General features: G+C 46.5%; 1 protein-coding gene across 2 annotated transcripts; it reads right to left on the minus strand.

Moving 5' to 3' along the window:
* Positions 1 to 2028: 2028 nt before the first annotated feature.
* LOC147307617 (prohibitin-2-like) lies at positions 2029 to 14581 on the minus strand. 2 transcript variants are annotated; one of them, XM_086271902.1, is made up of 10 exons: positions 14479 to 14581; positions 13517 to 13646; positions 11651 to 11735; positions 11053 to 11132; positions 10319 to 10503; positions 8623 to 8752; positions 8249 to 8352; positions 6841 to 6918; positions 3583 to 3659; positions 2029 to 2896 (listed from the first exon to the last, which is right to left on the minus strand). In XM_086271902.1, exons 1-10 carry the CDS (start codon positions 14497 to 14499, stop codon positions 2875 to 2877), a joined length of 912 nt encoding a protein of 303 aa, XP_086128028.1. In that variant the 5' UTR covers positions 14500 to 14581; the 3' UTR covers positions 2029 to 2874. The 2 variants fall into 2 exon arrangements, with proteins under 2 accessions (XP_086128028.1, XP_086128029.1); XM_086271903.1 differs by lacking the exon at positions 14479 to 14581 and adding an exon at positions 14261 to 14394.
* Between the last annotated feature and the right edge of the window lie 3992 nt (positions 14582 to 18573).

An 18573-nucleotide genomic window follows, 5' to 3' on the forward strand; every position in this document is an offset into this window, starting at 1 on the left:
AGTCCTAAACATGAGCCCCCCCGGCCTCCTGTGCCCCCGGGCTTGTGTTTGAGGTCTTTGTCTTCAGGAACAACTTCTTTATTTTGCCCTCCTGATGTGATATTTATGCTCCATGAGCTGTCATACGATCCGTGATCGGGGCACCTGGTCACAGGTAAGCCTGCTGACTGCTGTGCAGGTTAAACCCTGCAGGGCTGCAGCCACACGAGCATCAGCAACATCAGCTCGCTTTCATTAATTTAACTCAAGTCACAGCTGTAATCATGGCACAGCTGTCACACTGACGAGTCTATTAGCATCGTTTTATAGGCTCCCGTTTGTGCCCAGTGAAAGATCAGCTGTACGGTGCCTGCTGAGCTTAACTGCTTCAGTTTTCTGTTTTATCGATGAACCCTACGTTTGTCTCTAATGCCATTTTAAATGAAAGTGTTGGAACGCCCTCCACGCAGCCTCTGACATTAAACTGTTCAAATGAAACTAGACGGAGTACTTTTAGAGAAACTAGCATCAGATATTGAAGGCGTAGCTGTTTGTAAGTCAGACGACGGCGTGTCTGCATGAATATTAACGAGCTGTCAAACGTGTTGATTCAGACGCAGGAAACTGGCTTTAAAGTCGCATTTACATGCAAGAAATCAGACTCAAGGTGACCTCGCAATCTGCAGTGACACACAGCAGGTTTATCATATTTTACACAATTCAGTTATCAAAATGGGATTTTACCCAGCAGCTCCCGACCCCAAGCATCACGTCTGGGTCGTCTTTGAGCCGTCAGCAGGTCCGATTCAGCTCCCCTCCAAACGTCTCACATCAGTTTGATGTCGTATCAATCGATGGTGCCACGTTTTCACGAGCCGACTGATACGGAAACACTTCGATCTGCGTCATGAGGTCATTTTCACTTGCATGCGTCTCGGCCCTGCGGTTCCTCGTTCTCGTCTCTTTGCATATCTTTCATATTTTCTCAGACTTCATGTTGACATGATAACATGTACAGTCATGTTTTTCACGCTGTGCAGCAGTGATGGTTTTGCCGCTCTGATTCAGCTCATTGAGGTTTGCAGGTGTGTGTTTGTGCACGGTGAACTCTGAACTATTGCAGCAGCAGCTTCTTTTCTTTCGCTGGTGGAGATCTGCTGCTGTGCTCGGATCATCGTCCTGTTGTGGTCCCAGCTTCAGCTGAGGGACAGACGGCCTCACGATCTCATTTGTCCACTCAGGGACTGCAAAACAAGCCCAAACCCTCCTCCACCGTGCTCACTGAGGTGTTTGTGCATCGTCCACTTTGGTCTCGTCTGTCTAAAGGACATCGTTCCAGAAGTCTTGTGGTTGGCTCAGATGCAGCTTTCAAACCTAAGCTGTGCTTTCAGTCTTTTCCATGAACTTTAACCTTTGACATGCTGACAGAGGCCTGTGAGTCTGGCACTCTTGGGTTTGTAGTGGTTTCTCTGAGGACTGTGGGTCTGACCCTGGGGTGAACTCGTTGGGAAATCCACTCCTGATGTATTGTGTCACTGTGTTACCAAACAGCCCAACGTTCCACATCTGCAACCTGCCCAAACCTTTGCTTTTATAGGCGTTCACACTTTCTGATGTTCAGTTAACATGTTTGACTTTCGGCTGCTTCCTCACCCTCTCAGGAGGAGGGTGAGGAAGCAGTGCTTAGTTTGGTCACATCACTGTAAACGCCTCCAAGTACTTTAATCAAACCTGTGAAATCAACTGTGTTGCTGCAGCTTTGCTCTCATTGGTCCTCGATTCTCCAAATCTTAAACACCTGAGAAGGAATTTCTCTAAGATTACAGATTACACAGACGTTCATGGCTCGCTGTGCTAAGTGGAGCAAAGTCCTTTGAATAAGACCGTCAGCACTAAGGAGCATCAAGAGCTCCGTCTTTTAGCTCTGCATGCGTCACAGTTCAAAATAACCAGTGTTCCTGTCACACTGGGCCTGTGGTCACCTCACTGTGTGTAACATCCACCAGTGGAGCAGAAGGAGAGTGAATAAAAACATGTGAATGCAGCAAGTCTCCAAAGAACTTCATATTTATTCAGTATAAATTGTGTAAGTGCTCAAACATGGATCCGTTCATACAAACAAACTGCGGTGTGTTAGAGGCGCACTGACAAATACTGGCTGGCATTAACGACGGTGACTCAGCAGGGTTTGAGGTTTTATGTTGAATGAGACGCTTACAAAACAAAAGCTGCTGCGAGCGCCGACTCACCGCAGCTGACCTGCCGACGGCGTCCAGGAAGCCTCTGGACTCCGAGTCTTCACGCGAGGCGGCGCCAGGCCTAAGCGCTCACCTGCTCCCTGTCGGACTGCGTCAGCACGGACAGGTGGACTCATTCTATCGTCCTCCTGCAGTCTGACGGCAACACGCCTGCATTTACGATCACACGTCAGACGCAAAGGGCGGCTTTAACGCCGGAGACCAGAGTTTGTTTGTTTGAGTTTTCTGACAAAGTAACAGAAAAACGTTCTGATAGTGTTTGAAAAGTTCAGAGCGACACGTCAAACTGTTACTTTGAGCACTGCGCTGTGCGACAGGTCACGCAGAAATTAAGCTGTGCTAATGAAAAGTGTTCATGAGAGGAAGTTCGAAAGCTCCGAAAAGCAGAAGGCTGCATCAGAGAGGAACTACTTCACACAAATAAAAAGCTTTTCCTGATTCTACAAAAAGGAGAAAAACGTCTGTAAATGTTACATTATCAGATATGAAAGTCAGGCTCGGTGTCATGGAAACGAAGTGGATCACCGATAAACCTGCTGTGGGAGGTAAACAGGGCCGGCGGGGAGAAGACGGGAGAAGACCGGAGGGGTTTTCTTTCTGCAGAAGCAGAACTGAAGGAATGATGAGAAGCAGCTTCTTACTTCTTCAAGAGCGACAAACTGGAAGACACAAAGAGTCAAACGTTACAAACGCTCCGTGGACAGCACGCCAACATCGTGGTTATTGTGCAGGTGTGCACTCCAAAAACACCTCCGATTGACCTCGTAAAGACCCGTAAATCCAGGCCTGAAGCGCGGCAGACCCCACAACGTGCACGAAACAAAAACAATGTCACGTTTGTGGGTTTTAATCGGACTTTGAGATCCCATCTGTGTAAACTAGGGGCTGGGCACTGGTGCCAGACTCTGTCAGCAGGTTTACATAAAAAGCTCACAATGTTGACCTCACAATTACTCATTAAAACACCACAGGCTGAGACATCAAACACTAAAACTAAATCAAGTACAAAAAAAAGTATATACGTGCGAGTCAGACACTCTTTACTGATGCTGTAAATATTAATGTGCAGTTGTTTATGCAGCTTCCTCATTATTGTAGCAACTCCAGAGTTTAGACTCTTCCAGCATCGACTCCTGTCAGGTCAACATGCGACCGCAGAAAACAGCGCAGACTGCGTCGGGGCTTCGACGCAGGACTACAAGTTAAACTTAAAGGTTTCAAACGTGGCCACACTCAGCTGGCGTCTCTGTGACTGGGTCATGCTTCATCGGACCGTCTGTGTTCAGACGGCACTGAGTAACCGAGAGCTTTGACCTCATTGGTCCAGTGAAAAAGGTGAACTTACTTGAAGCTTTTGCTGTCCTGCAGGTTGAGCACCAGGCTGTCGGCGTTCAGGTACACTTTGTTTTGGGACTGCGCCACCTGCAGGTCAAACAGAGTGAGCAGAGAGAAAACACAGGTGGGAGGCAGCCTGCGGGCCTGACCGAGCACAATGGGAACACTGTCCGAGTCTCAACACTGAGCTGATTCACAGCAGAGCGAGAGCTGCCGAGCACGCTCGCCATCCATGTAGGAGGCGCATGACGCCAGCCGAACGCCCGGGCCCGATGACGTTCCTGCCGCGTGAGAGCGATCACGCCGCCATGGAAAAGGCGCTCAGAGCTGCTGATGAATGAGCGTCATCAGTGATCCTCTGGTGGAGACAAACACTCGCACGGTGTCTCAGTCACTGCTAATTATCACCATCACATTAGCTCTGATGGATTTGGGCAGTCAGTCTGAATGAAGCTGCAAACGCCACAGCGACGGCGAGCGCACCGACACGGAGCAGAGCCAGAGAGATTTCACCCACATCAACTTCTCTTCACCGCAATTTTAAATCCTCCTCGTCACAAAATCTCAAATAATCAGGCCCCATCTTATCTTAATGACCTTGTAGTACCATATCACCCTATTAGAGCGCTCCGCTCTCGCTCTGCAGGCCTACTTGTTGTTCCTAGAGTATTTAAAAGTAGAATGGGAGGCAGAGCCTTCAGTTTTCAGGCCCCTCTTCTGTGGAACCAGCTTCCAGTTTGGATTCAGGAGACAGACACTATCTCTACTTTCAAGATCAGGCTTCAAACTTTCCTTTTTGCTAAAGCATATAGTTAGGGCTGGACCAGGTGACCCTGAATCCTCCCTTAGTTATGCTGCTGTGGGTCTGTACACATCACCTGACTCTGCTGCGAGTCTCTTCCTGTTAAAAGGTTCTTCCATCCCACCGTCACCAACTGCTGTTCAGTTTGTTTAGCTTTTCCAAATTGTAAAGCTCCTTAACATTTATACATGTATGTAAAACTTGCAGATCTTGGTCAAAATGTGTGAAAGTAAAACAGGAAGAAAAAGGTTTCAAGTGGCTGCTGCAGTGTACGGCTCCATTTTTAGCTGCACTGTGAGACAAGCAGCAGCATCTGCTGAGCAGAGAGCTGATGGATGAGGCCGGTGCAGGTGGGACGCTGGGTAGACGTTTGCGGCTGACATCGGAATAAAAACTCAAACATATCTGTGTTTTCATCATCCTCATCAACCTGCTCTCTGCTCTGATTGGCTGCTGAGGTTCACCTGTGTCTGAAGGGGGGCGGAGCGGCTCCATCTCCTCTCTGCTTGCCTTCCACAGTTTCCATGTATGAGTCACAGCTCGCGATGAGGTCTGTTCACGGCTTCCTCCCTCGTCAGGTTCTCAGGATTTTATGTCTCAAACTCTTTGAAACATCTTTGTGCTTTCATTCCTCTGAGCGACCTGTTTAACATGTTTGCTTCATCAACGATTTGACTGTATTTTGTGTGAGTGCATCACTCTGCTTCACGAGGGTTTGTTTTTCCTGCTCGTCACTTTAAGTACCCGACGTTTTCCCCGTGATTTTGATGCAAAGTCAACTTTAAAGCCTCGATGAAGCCACGTTTCTCTTCTGTTGCTGCTCATCATCGTTTCGGCCTCTTCCACCTCATCTGCGTTCTTTTAAAACGTTCAAACATTTAATTTAAATCCAGAATTAATGCTCGACATTTCCTGCTGTGGGCTGATGCGTGAGTGGAGGTCAAAGGTCAGAGCTGAGGACAAAAAGGACAGTTTACAGTCTGAGCCTTTTGTTTCAGTCCTGCTTTCTGTTACATTCCTGCTCTCTTGGCGCCACCTGGTGGTCTGGATCACACATGGCAGCTCAACACTGTCGAACTCAAACCAAACATCCGGTGATTAATGAATAGAACAAATATCTGTGACTGTTCTTGTTCACGTCAGCTGCTCGGCTCAGCTGCTGGTAGTTACTGTACAAAGAGCGATTAACCAGGAGGACCCCACGCTGCTCCGAGTAACGAGTTTACTCTGGCGATGAGAATCAGACCGACAGTGAGACCACGCCGCTGCAGGAACACGTGCGATGTTTACTCTGAAGAAAACGAAACATCACATCAGGATCATCTGGTCCACGTTTGAGCCGCCAAAGCCAAACTGACGAGTGTGAAACCTCCCATCAAACAGCTGTTCTCAACCTCATATACGTGTCTCTTCATCTCCCACACAGAGGAGGAGGAGGGGCAGGTTAGAGGCGGGACTCTGCAGGTGTTTGTAGCACGACAGGTGAGCCGGCGCTGCTGCTGCAACAACAGCTACACTAAAGCAGCGCTCTGGTTCTACTTTAGCTCAGTGTTCATAATCAGCTTTGCAACATTCTGGTGCAGCGAGTTCTGCGGAGCACCGACAGTCAGGACTTCTCTCCGACAGAGGCGGCTCGCCGAGCACGACGAGCTCCACAGCTGACAACCAATGACTGCTGAGCGTTTCAAACTATCGAAGACTGAAAGACGAGCACAAAGTGGTAGAGACACCACCCGTGCATCCACCCTTTAGAGGAGGCCAGCTCTTCCTCTGTGGTGTCCACAGTAGAAGTGACGCTCGAGTGTCACAGGAAACGTCTTGAAACAATCGTTTTAATCATCCTATCAGCGACCCTGCAGTCTCCTAGGAGACACACACAAGGTTTGACTTGACCTTTGACCTTGATGTCAGCTCCACCTTTGGTGTGAATTTCAAAATCCTACGTCACCTCGTGCTCGAGAAACTTATGTTTCCACGCCAACCCACCCGCTCCCACCCCCCAGCGGGTGACAACACCTCCCCTCTTTTACAGCTGATGGTAAATGCACGATGCAGCACAGCAGCATCACTGCGTCAAACATTTCCTCTCGCCTTTCACCTCCGCTCACTTTGTTTATTCTCCACCACGAGGAGTCACAGGAGGGTCCGACTGAGAAACCTGACGAGTTTACATTTAAACCTGTTGGTTTAAAGAGAATCGTGATGTGACGAGTTCATCGGCGGCGCACGACTCTCGGCTCTGCTGAGGTTTCGTTCGACTCAAACAAAAAGCATTGGTGCTCCTCTCCCCTGCTTCAGTGTCAGCAGGGTGGAGTCTGGGACGGGGGTTTGTGCTTGTTTGTGCGTTTTTAAAGGGACAGTACGCAGAGGAGAACTGCGACTGTGTTTATTTGTGGGATTCTGTTTCAGGCTTTGAGGGTTAAGACGTGTCAAACAGACGAACATGGTGCGGGTCGTGTTTCCTACCGTCTTGGCGATGTTCTGCGCCGCCCGGATCTTCCTGAGTTTCAGGTAACCTGGATTCTTGGTCACGGCCTCGCCCAGCTGCGGCAGACAGAAACAGGCTGTTAGTGAGCGCTACGCACCTGCAGGAGAGCGAGCGGCGGGCCGAGCGAGCCACTCCCAGCGCTCCAACGACGAGCGGGATCGACGCTGCGGGCGTGTCGCCGCTCGGCTTCGCACGCACGTTGACGTGCAGAGAAAACAATTAGCACATTTTTGGATGAAGTGTTTGTTTGAGGTGTTTCTGGTTCTCACAGGCTGAGGTGAGCGAGTTCACACACAGCAACAAGCGCTGGATTTTACTGAAGCACACTCGCTTTGTTTTTGGATACCAACTCGTAAAAATCCTTGAAAGCGCTGAATGACTGCAGATGTTTAACAAAAACAACAGCTGGAAACAGCTGCTCTCACACTGCCATCCAAACTGCTGCTCAGAGGTCGTCTGAGGCTTTACATGGACTCAGTCTCAGCTTCCTCACGCCTGAGATCTGCAAGTCTAAGATTCCTGGTTTGATCCCAGGAGGAGACGCACCCCACTGGGGCTGTGTCAGGAAGGCAAACTCCGGAGGAGCTGCCCACTGTGGGGACCTGACTGGGATAAGAAGCAGCTGAAAGCACCACCAGCACAAAGATTCACGTCTCTGATCAGAGGCTGAAACGAGGAAACACGAACGTGTGGGTGACGCTGCCGGACCCACAGCCCGGGCTGGAAGAGCCACATTACCTGATGAGCTAATAAGTGTGATGCGTTGTCATAAATGAGGTTACAGTGAGCATGCTCAGTCCCTGATGTGTTTTATGCTGCTTTCAGTGACGTGACAGACGTTACATGTACTGAAGTTTCTCTGTGATAAACCTACAAACGAGTGATTAACGTGAACTTCTGAGCTCAGAGGTGCTGATTGCTGCAGCGCTGCTCTCGTGTCCTGTTAATATTCCTCAGATATCTCTAATCGCCCGCTGATTGGTCAGATCTGTCAGTCTGAGTTACCAGGGAGAAGCTGTAATCTCTGACTTGGGTTTGAGGTTTTGTTGAACCTGCCACAGCCGGAGGCCTCCTCTACGAACACGTCACCTGCTGACGTTTAATGAACGAGCTTCTTGAAAAAGCGACTCCTGCAGCTCCTCTCTGCTAGAAACGTGTTTATTTTCATCCGGTAATTATAACGACAGCATTAGGCTCAATAATTTTATCTGAAAGGTTTTTCAGCTCTGAATGTTATAACGAACCAAACGTTTGAGTCTCAGAGTCTCAGACGGCGGTCTGGAGGGGCTGCTGTGGCACACACTGTGACTCTGTGGATTTCATTTGTTTTTTTGATCTAAAAAAGTGATTCATCTTAAAGACATGTCCCTCCAAAGCGGAGCTCACCATCTTGGCGGCCTGAGCTTCTCCTTCGGCCTGGATGATCTTCTGCCTCTGGTCCTGTTTGGCCTTCTCCACATAGAACTGAGCTCGCTGCGCCTCCTGCTGGGCTGAAGAGGAACAAACAACAATCGTTCACCCAGCAGGCCAACGACCTTTTACGTGACTGTTTTTATAAGCTCACCACTCTGGTTTAATCTGGGTAATGTACATATTTAGCTTTAGGTCACAGTGAGTCTCCAATAAACTGAAATCATTTCATTCTCCACACGCTGATGAAAAACCAGCCGTCAGGTGGACGCAGTAATCATCGAGTCCCCGGGGTCAGAAATTCAGCCCGATGTGGCTGCAGGACAAAGACTGAGCAACTCTTCACTCACCGACTTGTTTGGCCTCCACGGCGGCCGTGTACTCGCGGCTGAAGCTGAGCTCGGTGATGGCCACGTCGTCCAGGATGATGTTGAAGTCTTTGGCCCGCTCAAACAGCTCCCTGCGGATCAGCATGGAAACCTGCAGGAGACGGAGTCAGACAGACCTCAGTGTCAGATCACTAACAGTGATCATCAAGAACTCTGAAATATTCAATTTATGTCGAGCTGCAGGGACCAGTCAGGACTTCTGACTGGTCCCCTGCAGGAACACTCCACAGCTGTGGATAGGGTGAGTCGTTCCCACAGTGTTGCTCATGGTCAGTGTCACAGTGTAGCACCAGAGCGTAATGGTGCACAGAGCTTGAACCAGACAGTGAAGCTTTCAGGTTACCAGTGGCACCAGGATCCAAGCCTCCCCTGAGGTCATGACCCCGGCTGAAAGGCCGAGGTCGCAGACACAAACAGCCAAAATAAGCTTCCTCCACAGGGCGTCTGAGCTGAGCTCTCAGACACTCTAAGGAGCTTACACCCAGGGGAGCTCAGAGTGGAGCTGCACCTCCACGAGCTGAGCTGGTTCAGGTATCTGATCGGGGAACAGTCGGGGTGCCTCACCTCGGAGGTCTAAGGACCTCTGGAACAACCACCGCACTGAACTGCAGCCCAGCTTTGGGTTATCAGACGAAGAGGCACAGGCGACCCGCAGAGAAATAATGTGATGTAACAGCTTCCATAATATAATTATTTTGTTTTTTGGACTGAGATCCTCCTCAGGTGCGTCTGTGTGTGACCCCACATCACCACACGTGATTAACCCTTTAAAGCCGGGCAGAGCAGCACGCTCCGTTTTGCGTAACTATTTTTAAATCCCTGTAGAACCGGAACCACGTGAGCTAGCGCAATAATTGTTTTTGCACATGAAACTGGAGGAGTTGTACTTACATCTTACGCCATCAGCTTGTGCTCGGTCACAGTTTCCTTCCACATAAAGTTTTGCAAAAACAGCATAAAAAGCACTTGCAGCAACAAAAACAGAATATTCCAGAAACACACTTTGCCGATCAGCTGTTCAAAACACTTCCTACGTTGGAACGATCGCACGTCCGCCATGACCTGCCCGAAACCCGAAGTGACGTCATTTCGCGGAAAATGTAGTTTTTTACCTTCCGGGTCTTCTGAGCCTAAACTGGTGTTTTTAAAACTCGTGTTTGACTTCATGCTTTTCTGTGTCGTTTCTGTGATGCAGAGCTGGAAATAGTTTCTTTTGATGCACGTGCTGGTTTATACTTATAATAATTATTTGTTTTTCCTGCAGTATGTAAAACTTGGTGTATTTCAAAAATAAAACTATGCAGACACTCAAAATAAACTTTCTGTGGTTGGAAACTTTTTTGTATTTACAGTTTTGAGGGATAAGCCTCTTAAATTTCTCTAACTAGAAATATATGTAAAAAGAACAAATGATTTTCAAGTTTTTTGTAGTTTATTGCACTTTTTTGCACTTTTTGTAGTTACTGTGGACTTAATGCAGACATATTATTAAAATTTGGGCTGTAACGGTTGTATTGATGTAAAGCAACTTGAAATGCTCCCACAAATGGCTCCACAGCATGTAAGAATATAAAGATGACTGACTTGGTTCTATGGCAGGTCTTAAAGGGCTAAACAGATTCAAACTAAGCGCGCTGCTCTGGGGGCGTGTTCGTACCTGCGCTCTCTGCGTGATGAGCTGCGATGCGTTGAACTTGGCCACCACGCTCTTCAGCACCTCGTTGACGATGGAGGGCAGCACGCGCTCGTCGTAGTCCTGTCCCAGGTGCTGGTAGAGGACGGGCAGGTTGGACGCCAGCGGCCGGGACAGAACTCGCAGGGAGACGTTGACCATCTGCAGGTCTGAGACAGAACCAGTCAGAAGCTGAACATCTGTGACAGCTGCTGACTAACCAGCCGTATCTCTGCTGAGCTTCACACGACTGCACTTGTTTGAAGCTCATGATTTTGCACAGGCTCCATTCACACCTCGGATTCGTCAGCGAGCTAAACCAGCTTTGTTTTTATGTGAAATAACCCACAGATGGCCCCAGTAACGTACTGGGGCCATCTGTGGGTATGTTCTTATAGTTTATAGGCTTATTCCAAGTCTCCAAACTGTTGACTGAACATATCGATCTACTGTTTCATTGATTATCTGAAACCAACCAGCTGTTATATGAAAACAGTGAAGTGTCTGTAAACACATGAAAACATGAAGCTGCACCTGTGGAGTTTCCAACAATGCTGAGAAGCAGCTTTACTGACACTTAATGATTAAAAGCTTAATCTAAGACTTGGAGGACAACCTGATGTGTCCTCGAGGCTGCAGGACTGAAAACTGGACTCGTTTTCCTCTAAAACCAAACACGTCCACAGACGGTCTTCAGTTATACGACGGAGGCGTCTGACCTTTGCTTCCAGTGAGAGAGGAGATCTTTCTGGGTCTGGCTCTGATGTCATAGATGATGGGATACTGAAACCAGGGCATCCTGAAGACAGACACAGAATCACATCAGTTAGTTTGCTGATCTGTTTTTTCTGCATCCGTAAATCGTTTTTATTAAACTAATGCTGGAATCCTCAGGTGTTGGGGGCTGCACCTTCATGTTCATGTCCATCTACTCTGCAGGACTTCTTTTAGTGCCGTTTCATGGAAAGGAAGAAAGTCGGACGACTGTTTGGCCCTGAAAAGCCTGCTGCCTGACCAACACTGATCCGTTAAACTCAAAAAGGAAAAAACTATTTTCATAAATCAACTCAGAAAAGGTCAAATTTAGAAAATGAGATTAGAGAGCCTGAGATGTATCGAGGAGCCGCTGATAAAGATTTAGAAACAGAGCACACGGAGCAGTGAAACAGAGAATTAAAACACTTTCTGACTGTTTTACAGTCCCGCCCACACCGCCAAACAGCCACGCCCATTAATATGAGCCAACACGCAGCATCAGTCACCTGTCAGTCAGTACGAGCTGGTTGCTATGGTAACAGTGTGGGTGTGGACTCGTACCTGAAGTGGAGTCCCTCGGCGAGCACCGTGTCCATCTGCATCCCTCCGATCCGGTTGAAGACGATGGCCCTCTGACCTCCTTCCACTGCACACAGGAGACCAACCTCAGACTGAACCCTGAGCTCTGTTCTTCAGTTTCTGCTAAACTGACGGAGCCGTTTCCACCGGCCTGAAGCTCCCACTCAGGAACATGAACCACAAACAGATCTGTCAGCACAGACCTCTCTGCTGTGTGAACGTCACAGCAACGATGCGAATGACATCGCTGCTGACACTTCAGCCTGTTACACCGAGATTAAAACAAACTTCTGATACCTTCACCTGGTCCAGAGGCGGACGTTCACGTTAACGTGACCAAAGTTTAACATGTGGTCAGTAACACCTGAGAGTAGAGCTGTTGGATATAACCATATATATCAGATGACGATATAAAAACGTCGTTTCCTATCACGCTCTTTTGTTTCGTGGTGTCGTAAAATAAACTACGTCACTGCAGTGGCTACATTCATTTCTTAAAGTTCTCTCTTTCTCTTATATTTAATATAACCACACTACAGACGGACAAGCGCCTGTTTTTATGCGTTGTCGTTAGCAACGACGACGGTAACACCATCAAGTGGCTCCGCTGTCCGCTTGTTTGTTTTCCACGTAAACCTTTCACAATAAAGCTCAAGATCCTGTTGAGACTTTTCAGAATAAACTGAATCACGTGAAAGATGCAGAGTGTTTACGGAGGAGAAGCAACAAAGAGCCGCCAGGTGCTAAAGAATAAACCTTAGACTCAAACTTTGAAAGAAAACGTTACGACTTATGTCTAAAAATGTTTCATGCACCGGTTAAAACACTCGACTCCAGCTACACGACGCCCAGCTGGAAACACTTCACACAAGTCGAGCTGCCCGAGATTCACAGAGTTGACAGAAAATGTTACATTTTTGTGATTTATATCGTTGTCAGGACGATAAATGTCTTTTATCGGGATATGAGACTTTGGTCATATCGCACAGCCCTACCTGAGTCTAAAGCTCAGACTGCTCTAAATACTCAGTTTCACGCAGTTTTTTCCTGCTCTTGGACCTTGATGATGTCATAGAGAGACCTTACTGTAAACGTGGTCAGCTCACGCACAGAAGTTGGCTTTAAGTGAAGGTAAAACAGCTTCTTACAGACAGCTGAGGAGCACCGAGGCCTGCGAACTGGGACTCCAGCTAAGCTGCTCTAATAAAAATATAAAACATGGATCTGAACATGAAAGACTTTAATTAAACAGTGAAGATGTTTTAGATTGTAGTTCGTGAAACAAGATGAAAACTAATACAAGCACAAAGCTGTGGATTTTCTCTTTTACCACCATCAGCCTGAAGGTTCCACAGATACAGGAAAGGCCCATTTCCATCCTGCTGAGCTTTAAACATTAAAAGTTTTTCATATAATAAAAAACAGGCTGTTAGCACCAGTGCTTGCAGGTGGAGCAGACTGTGTGGCTGCCTGCTAAAAACCATTTAGTGAGTAAATACTTTGTACGTATTTAATCACTTCTTGTTTCACAAGCCTGAGCCGACCACCTTTAGACGCAGAATTTACATCATCCTCCGTCTGTGTCTGGCTGGGTAACAACTGCAGCCCAACTCCACTTTTCCTTAATCAGAGCTGGAAACTTGCAGAGCAGCTGCAGGCAATCCCGTGTTTTGTATCAATGAAGGACAGAATTGAGCTTCGAGCCTGTACCACAGACACGCTTTGATAAAAGGTCTCTAAAGAACTGTCACACTAAATATGACAGATTACTCCAGGAGAGTGAGAGTGTCAGGGATCAGAGCCCCAGCTGTGCTGAATATTCATGCTTTCACAGTGACTGGGGGTTACCTGTGTATGTGGCTTCCTTCACTGTGTAAGCCAGAGCTCCAGCACCAATCAGCAGCTTCAAGCCGAGTCCTGCGCCCCGAGGTCCTGAAGACATCCTGCCTGCGATCTGCCGCAGCTGCTGCAGAAAACCCTGAAACACAAGGATTTCAGTAAATCTCCCCGTGCTCGCTCACGCAGGACACTCATGGTTAAAACTCAGTGACCTTGACTCCGAGTGGACAACCCCCCTCCCTGTATATCTACAAGGCCTGCATGTACCCGCCACAGAAACCTCGTTAGAGGACGCTCAGATTCTCTCTAAAAATAAACTGTTTTAAAAAAGCAACAAGGATGCTAATAACACAAGGCTGGACACGTCTGATCACCTGTCTGAACTTTAAGGACTAAGTTTAAACTCGGCTCATGCAAAAAGCACAAAACATAACTCGACTTAAAGAGAAGCAGCTTCTTTGGTTTGATGCGCTAGCTGCGGGTTAATTAGCCTGTGTAACATCAGGGACTGCAGACTCACCTGCCTGCACGCCTGATGCACCTGAGTGTGTTACGCATGCGCAGAATTAAGTAACTGCTTCTAGAAACTTGCAATATTTTCAGTGAATTTACTTCTAATGCGTATACATGTGTTAAGTCAATTATTTCATAATTGAGAGAGTTTTAAAGGGACCCCGGCGTCATGTTCGACTCCCACTCTCTACCTGAGTGTAAAGCTAGCTAACCGGCATCGAGTGGCTCTCACGGCCTCACCTGTGCCTCATTAGTGCCGTCAGGCTGGATGGAACCTGGCTGACATGGTTTCGAGTGTAAACCTGCTTACATCAGACTCACGTGTCAGACCTAAAAGCTTTTAAAATGTCACCCAGGTGCGTGCAAAGCGCGGGAAACCCGGAGCGGTTGAACCTGAGCTGAAGGCAGAAAACTTCCCTTTAAAGCCGAGTTTAAACGGGAGACTCACAAACACTCACCCCGGGATCTTTATTCGCCATGCTCGTCCTCTCCGCCTGTTAGAAAACCAAGTGAAGAAGACAAGGTCGCAAGTGATGACGCGTTTCCGGGATTGGGGGTAACTTGGGAAATGTAGTTTTTGAGAGTATTGGGGCATAGTCTCTATGTATATATATTTAAAGATAATAAAATGTTTTAAACCCACCCAAAGTTCTGAGGATGGAAATTAAGGATTCGCTTTTCATTTTTGCCATAATCTACAAAATAAAAGCAAGAAGGATTGTGAGCTATAAAGTACAAAGTTATAAGAGGTAAAGACAGACTACAGCGTCTGATCTCACGGATGCAGTGATGCCGGTCCTGAGCAGCAGGGGGCAACAGAGGGCAGCAGAGCTCCGGGGTGTCGGCGGCTCCTCAAACCGCAGGAGCACCTGCTGCACATAAAACGGTTATTTTCACACTGAAGTTCACTCAAGTCTTTGTTTCCGTGGTTTGAACACAGTGAAGTCAGCCACTGAAATGTTTCCGTTGTGCTTTCAAGAAGAAATTTTGCGACAGAGTTCAAGGAATTAACATCAAAATCCTGCTGCTGTGCACACAAACTGGACATGTTCACTCACCTTCCTCTAAAGGATGAGAAAAAGTTAGTTCCACATTTTAAACCAATACTAGTCAGAATAATGACTAATAACAATCATATAAAAGTATTTAAAAAGCAATCAGAAAATAAAGGCTGACACTCAAATAAAAATGTGACCTTCACTAATATATTACACTGTCATGTTTAAGCTTTATTCTATTACACTGTTATCACTACGGGTCAACACACATCAATAAAAATAGCACTGCTGACTTTTCTTATCTCTGCCCTGCATCTGTATTTTTTACTTCCTTCCAAAAATGAAGGCACAATTATGAGCTGAGGTAAAACTATGACTTCGCAAATCAAGCTAATGAAGCGACGTATAGAGGATAAATAAACTGGACATATTTAGAAAAATCATTAAACAATTAAAATTGGGAGTTAATAAAAGAAGAATCTGAAACTCTTACATCTTTAGAAACAGAAAAACGTAGCTTTTTATTTGAAAAGTGAGGAGGAAGCTCACACCTGCTCTCTTCAGACTTTGAAACAAGCTCAAATCTCAAACAACTAAAATCAAGCAAAGAATTCAGATCATAAAAAGGAAACAGACACACCCCTAAAAGCACAAACTTTAAGCCTTAATGCAATTTAAACAGTTGTGTTATAAAAATTATGACACTTGTGTAGATGTTATGAAGGAGAAAATGATCTATAAAGACAAAGAAAAGTATCAGGCTGTGAACACGCTTATTTCTGCTGTAAAATTTGAACATGGAAGTCCCTGCTGGAGCCGCTGGTGTTGGTGTTTTATTTTTCAGCCTCTGAGGGTCACTGCTGAGAAGACTCACTCAGCAGAGAACAGACTGAGAGCATGCTGTAGGTATTACAGGTACTGCGCTGCAGTGGTTTGTATCATATCTATCTAATAGACTCCAGTTTGTGCATGTAAATGGAGAGTCCTCTTCACACACTGAGGTTAATTATGGAGTTCCACAGGGTTCAGTGCTAGGACCAATTCTGTTTACATTATACATGCTTCCCTTAGGCAGCATCATCAGAAGACATAGCATAAATTTTCACTGCTATGCAGATGACACCCAGCTCTATCTGTCCATGAAGCCAGATAACACACACCAATGAGTTAAACTGCAGGAATGTCTTAAAGACATAAAGACCTGGATGGCCACTAACTTTCTGCTTCTTAATTCAGATCAAACTGAGGTTATTGTACTCGGCCCTGAAAATCTTAGAAATATGGTAACTAACCAGATTCTTACTCTGGACCTTGGCCTCCAGTAACACTGTGAGGAACCTTGGAGTCATTTTTGACCAGGACATGTCCTTCAACGCACATATTAAACAAATATGTAAGACTGCGTTCTTCCATTTGCGCAACATCTCTAAATGCCCCCGGCCTCTCGGCCTAGGGCTCGGTCACTCAGGCACAGCTGGGGGCCGGCTGAGCTCACGGGCGCGTCACTGCAACCCCCCCTGGCTTCTGCTCCGCGGCTGCTGAGTGAGCCCTCATCTGGGACTCTCCTCAGCTCTTACTGGAACAGTGGCGCGGCTGCCCCTCTGTTGGTCTTCCATGGTCTCTTGTGTTCTGGGGGCCTCTGGATGTCTGGAGTTTTGATCTCCTCCATACCCGCTTCACACCCTGGAGGACGGGGCTGTGGCCCCCCCACACTCCCTAGCAGATCATTACATGGAGAAACCTTTGGAATGCAAGCATGCTGATCCACACAGGTATGCACACAGGTGTACACATGGGTATTCACAGACGCGGACTAAAGCTTTCTTGGCTGCTGCCTCAAAGCACACTGTGCGCTGTCTATCTTGCGTGCTGCACAATATCGTTTATTATTTAGTAAATATTGATATCTATGACTAGCTAGTTTATTGTGATGGTGCTTTGTTTTCTCTATTATTATGTTGCTCTTTGTTGTTTGCTGTCTCCTCTGTTTGTTTTTTTTGTTTGTTTGTTTTTTTCTCCATATAGGTGACCCAGGAGTTCTTTTTTTTTTTCTCTCTCTCTTCCCCCCCCTTCTCACCGTCTCTTCTCCCCTTTGGTTTTCTTTCTTTCTCTCCCCCTCTTTCTCTCATTCATTCCCCCTGTCCTATTTATTAAAAAAAAAAAAAAAAAAAAAAAAAATGACAAAGGATGAACTGAAGCTCTGCCATCACGTAATGTCGCATACTGCTGTTTCTGATGTCATTTTAAAAAAAAAAAAAGAAAAAAAAAAAAAAGAAATATGGTATCTAACCAGATTCTTACTCTGGATGGCATTACCTTGGCCTCCAGTAACACTGTGAGGAACCTTGGAGTCATTTTTGACCAGGACATGTCCTTCAACGCACATATTAAACAAATATGTAAGACTGCTTTCTTCCATTTGTGCAACATCTCTAAAATTAGAAATATCCTGTCTCAGAGTGACGCTGAAAAACTAGTTCATGCATTTATTACTTCCAGGCTGGACGACTGTAATTCATTATTATCAGGAAGTCCTAAAAACTCCCTGAAAAGCCTTCAGCTAATCCAAAATGCTGCAGCAAGAGTCCTGACAGGGACTAGAAAGAGAGAGCATATTTCTCCTGTTTTGGCTTCCTGTTAAATCCAGAATTTAAAATCCTGCTCCTCACATACAAAGTACTGAATTATGTCTGTCATGGCAGATGACCGCCCCTCCCTGAGCCGTGTTGTGCTGGGGATTACTTCCTTTTAAAAGGGTTTTTTCCTTCCCACTGTTGCCAAACTCTTGCTCATATGATGTCATGTGATCTCTGGGGCTTGTTCTCTATTATTATAAAGTCTTAACTTACAATATAAAGTGCATTGAAGCAATTGCTGCTGTGATTTGGTGTTACACAAATAAAATTCAATCAAGCTGAATTAAACTGAACAGAACTGAATTGACACTCTTGAGTCTTCCGGCTTTTTCTGCTTTTCATGAGCTATTTTTCTTCTTCATTATCGTGACCACAGAGGATCTGAGTGGGTTGAACTCTTTGCCCTACTCAGTCTCATTAATCAACAAGAACATGTTCGAACAGTGTTTTTCTTCATCCTGCTCCTCTTCTTCCTCCTCGTCTGCCACCTCTTGCTTGCAACTTCCTCCTCTGCCTCTCAGTCTGGGTCCACCAGCTCACCCCAAACTTTAAAAAGGCAACAAGTGTGAACATTTCTGTGTCACTGTGTGAAACTGAAAGAAAAGGCATCTGTGCTGACACTTTATCGCCCGTCAGCTGTGGTCACTGTTCTGCATTACAGTGCAAAATGTCTGCTGTTTAAGGAGAATGAGTGTAAAGTCCTGCAGAGGCTACAGACGACTGAGAGGAGGATGAGGTTTAAATTAGGATAAAACTAAATGAGACACAAAGCAAAGAGAGTCATTTAAAGTGGATCATGTGACACAGCATGTGGTTATATGATATTTAGGTGAAAATGAGCATCCAGGTGTTACCCAGCTGTCAGCCTATGAGGCTCCAGCTAATCGTGACCCTGGAACTGGAATCGTGGTTAAGAAAA

Source organism: Aulonocara sp. 'chitande type north' Nkhata Bay, linkage group LG18 (assembly GCF_057382095.1).
Source record: "Aulonocara sp. 'chitande type north' Nkhata Bay isolate Kocher_YH1m ecotype deep benthic linkage group LG18, A_spYH_male_GT1.1, whole genome shotgun sequence".
Lineage (NCBI taxonomy): Eukaryota > Metazoa > Chordata > Actinopteri > Cichliformes > Cichlidae > Aulonocara > Aulonocara sp. 'chitande type north' Nkhata Bay.

Bases quoted from the DNA above. Each gene is read 5' to 3' on its own strand.
- LOC147307617 (XM_086271902.1), bottom strand. From the start codon at position 14,499: ATGGCGAATAAAGATCCCGGG. The intron at 11,736-13,516 runs GTAACCCCCAGT...TCCTGTGTGCAG, and splicing joins GAAGGAAGCCACATACACAG to TGGAAGGAGGTCAGAGGGCC. The intron at 11,133-11,650 runs GTACGAGTCCAC...GTCTGTCTTCAG, and splicing joins GCCGAGGGACTCCACTTCAG to GATGCCCTGGTTTCAGTATC.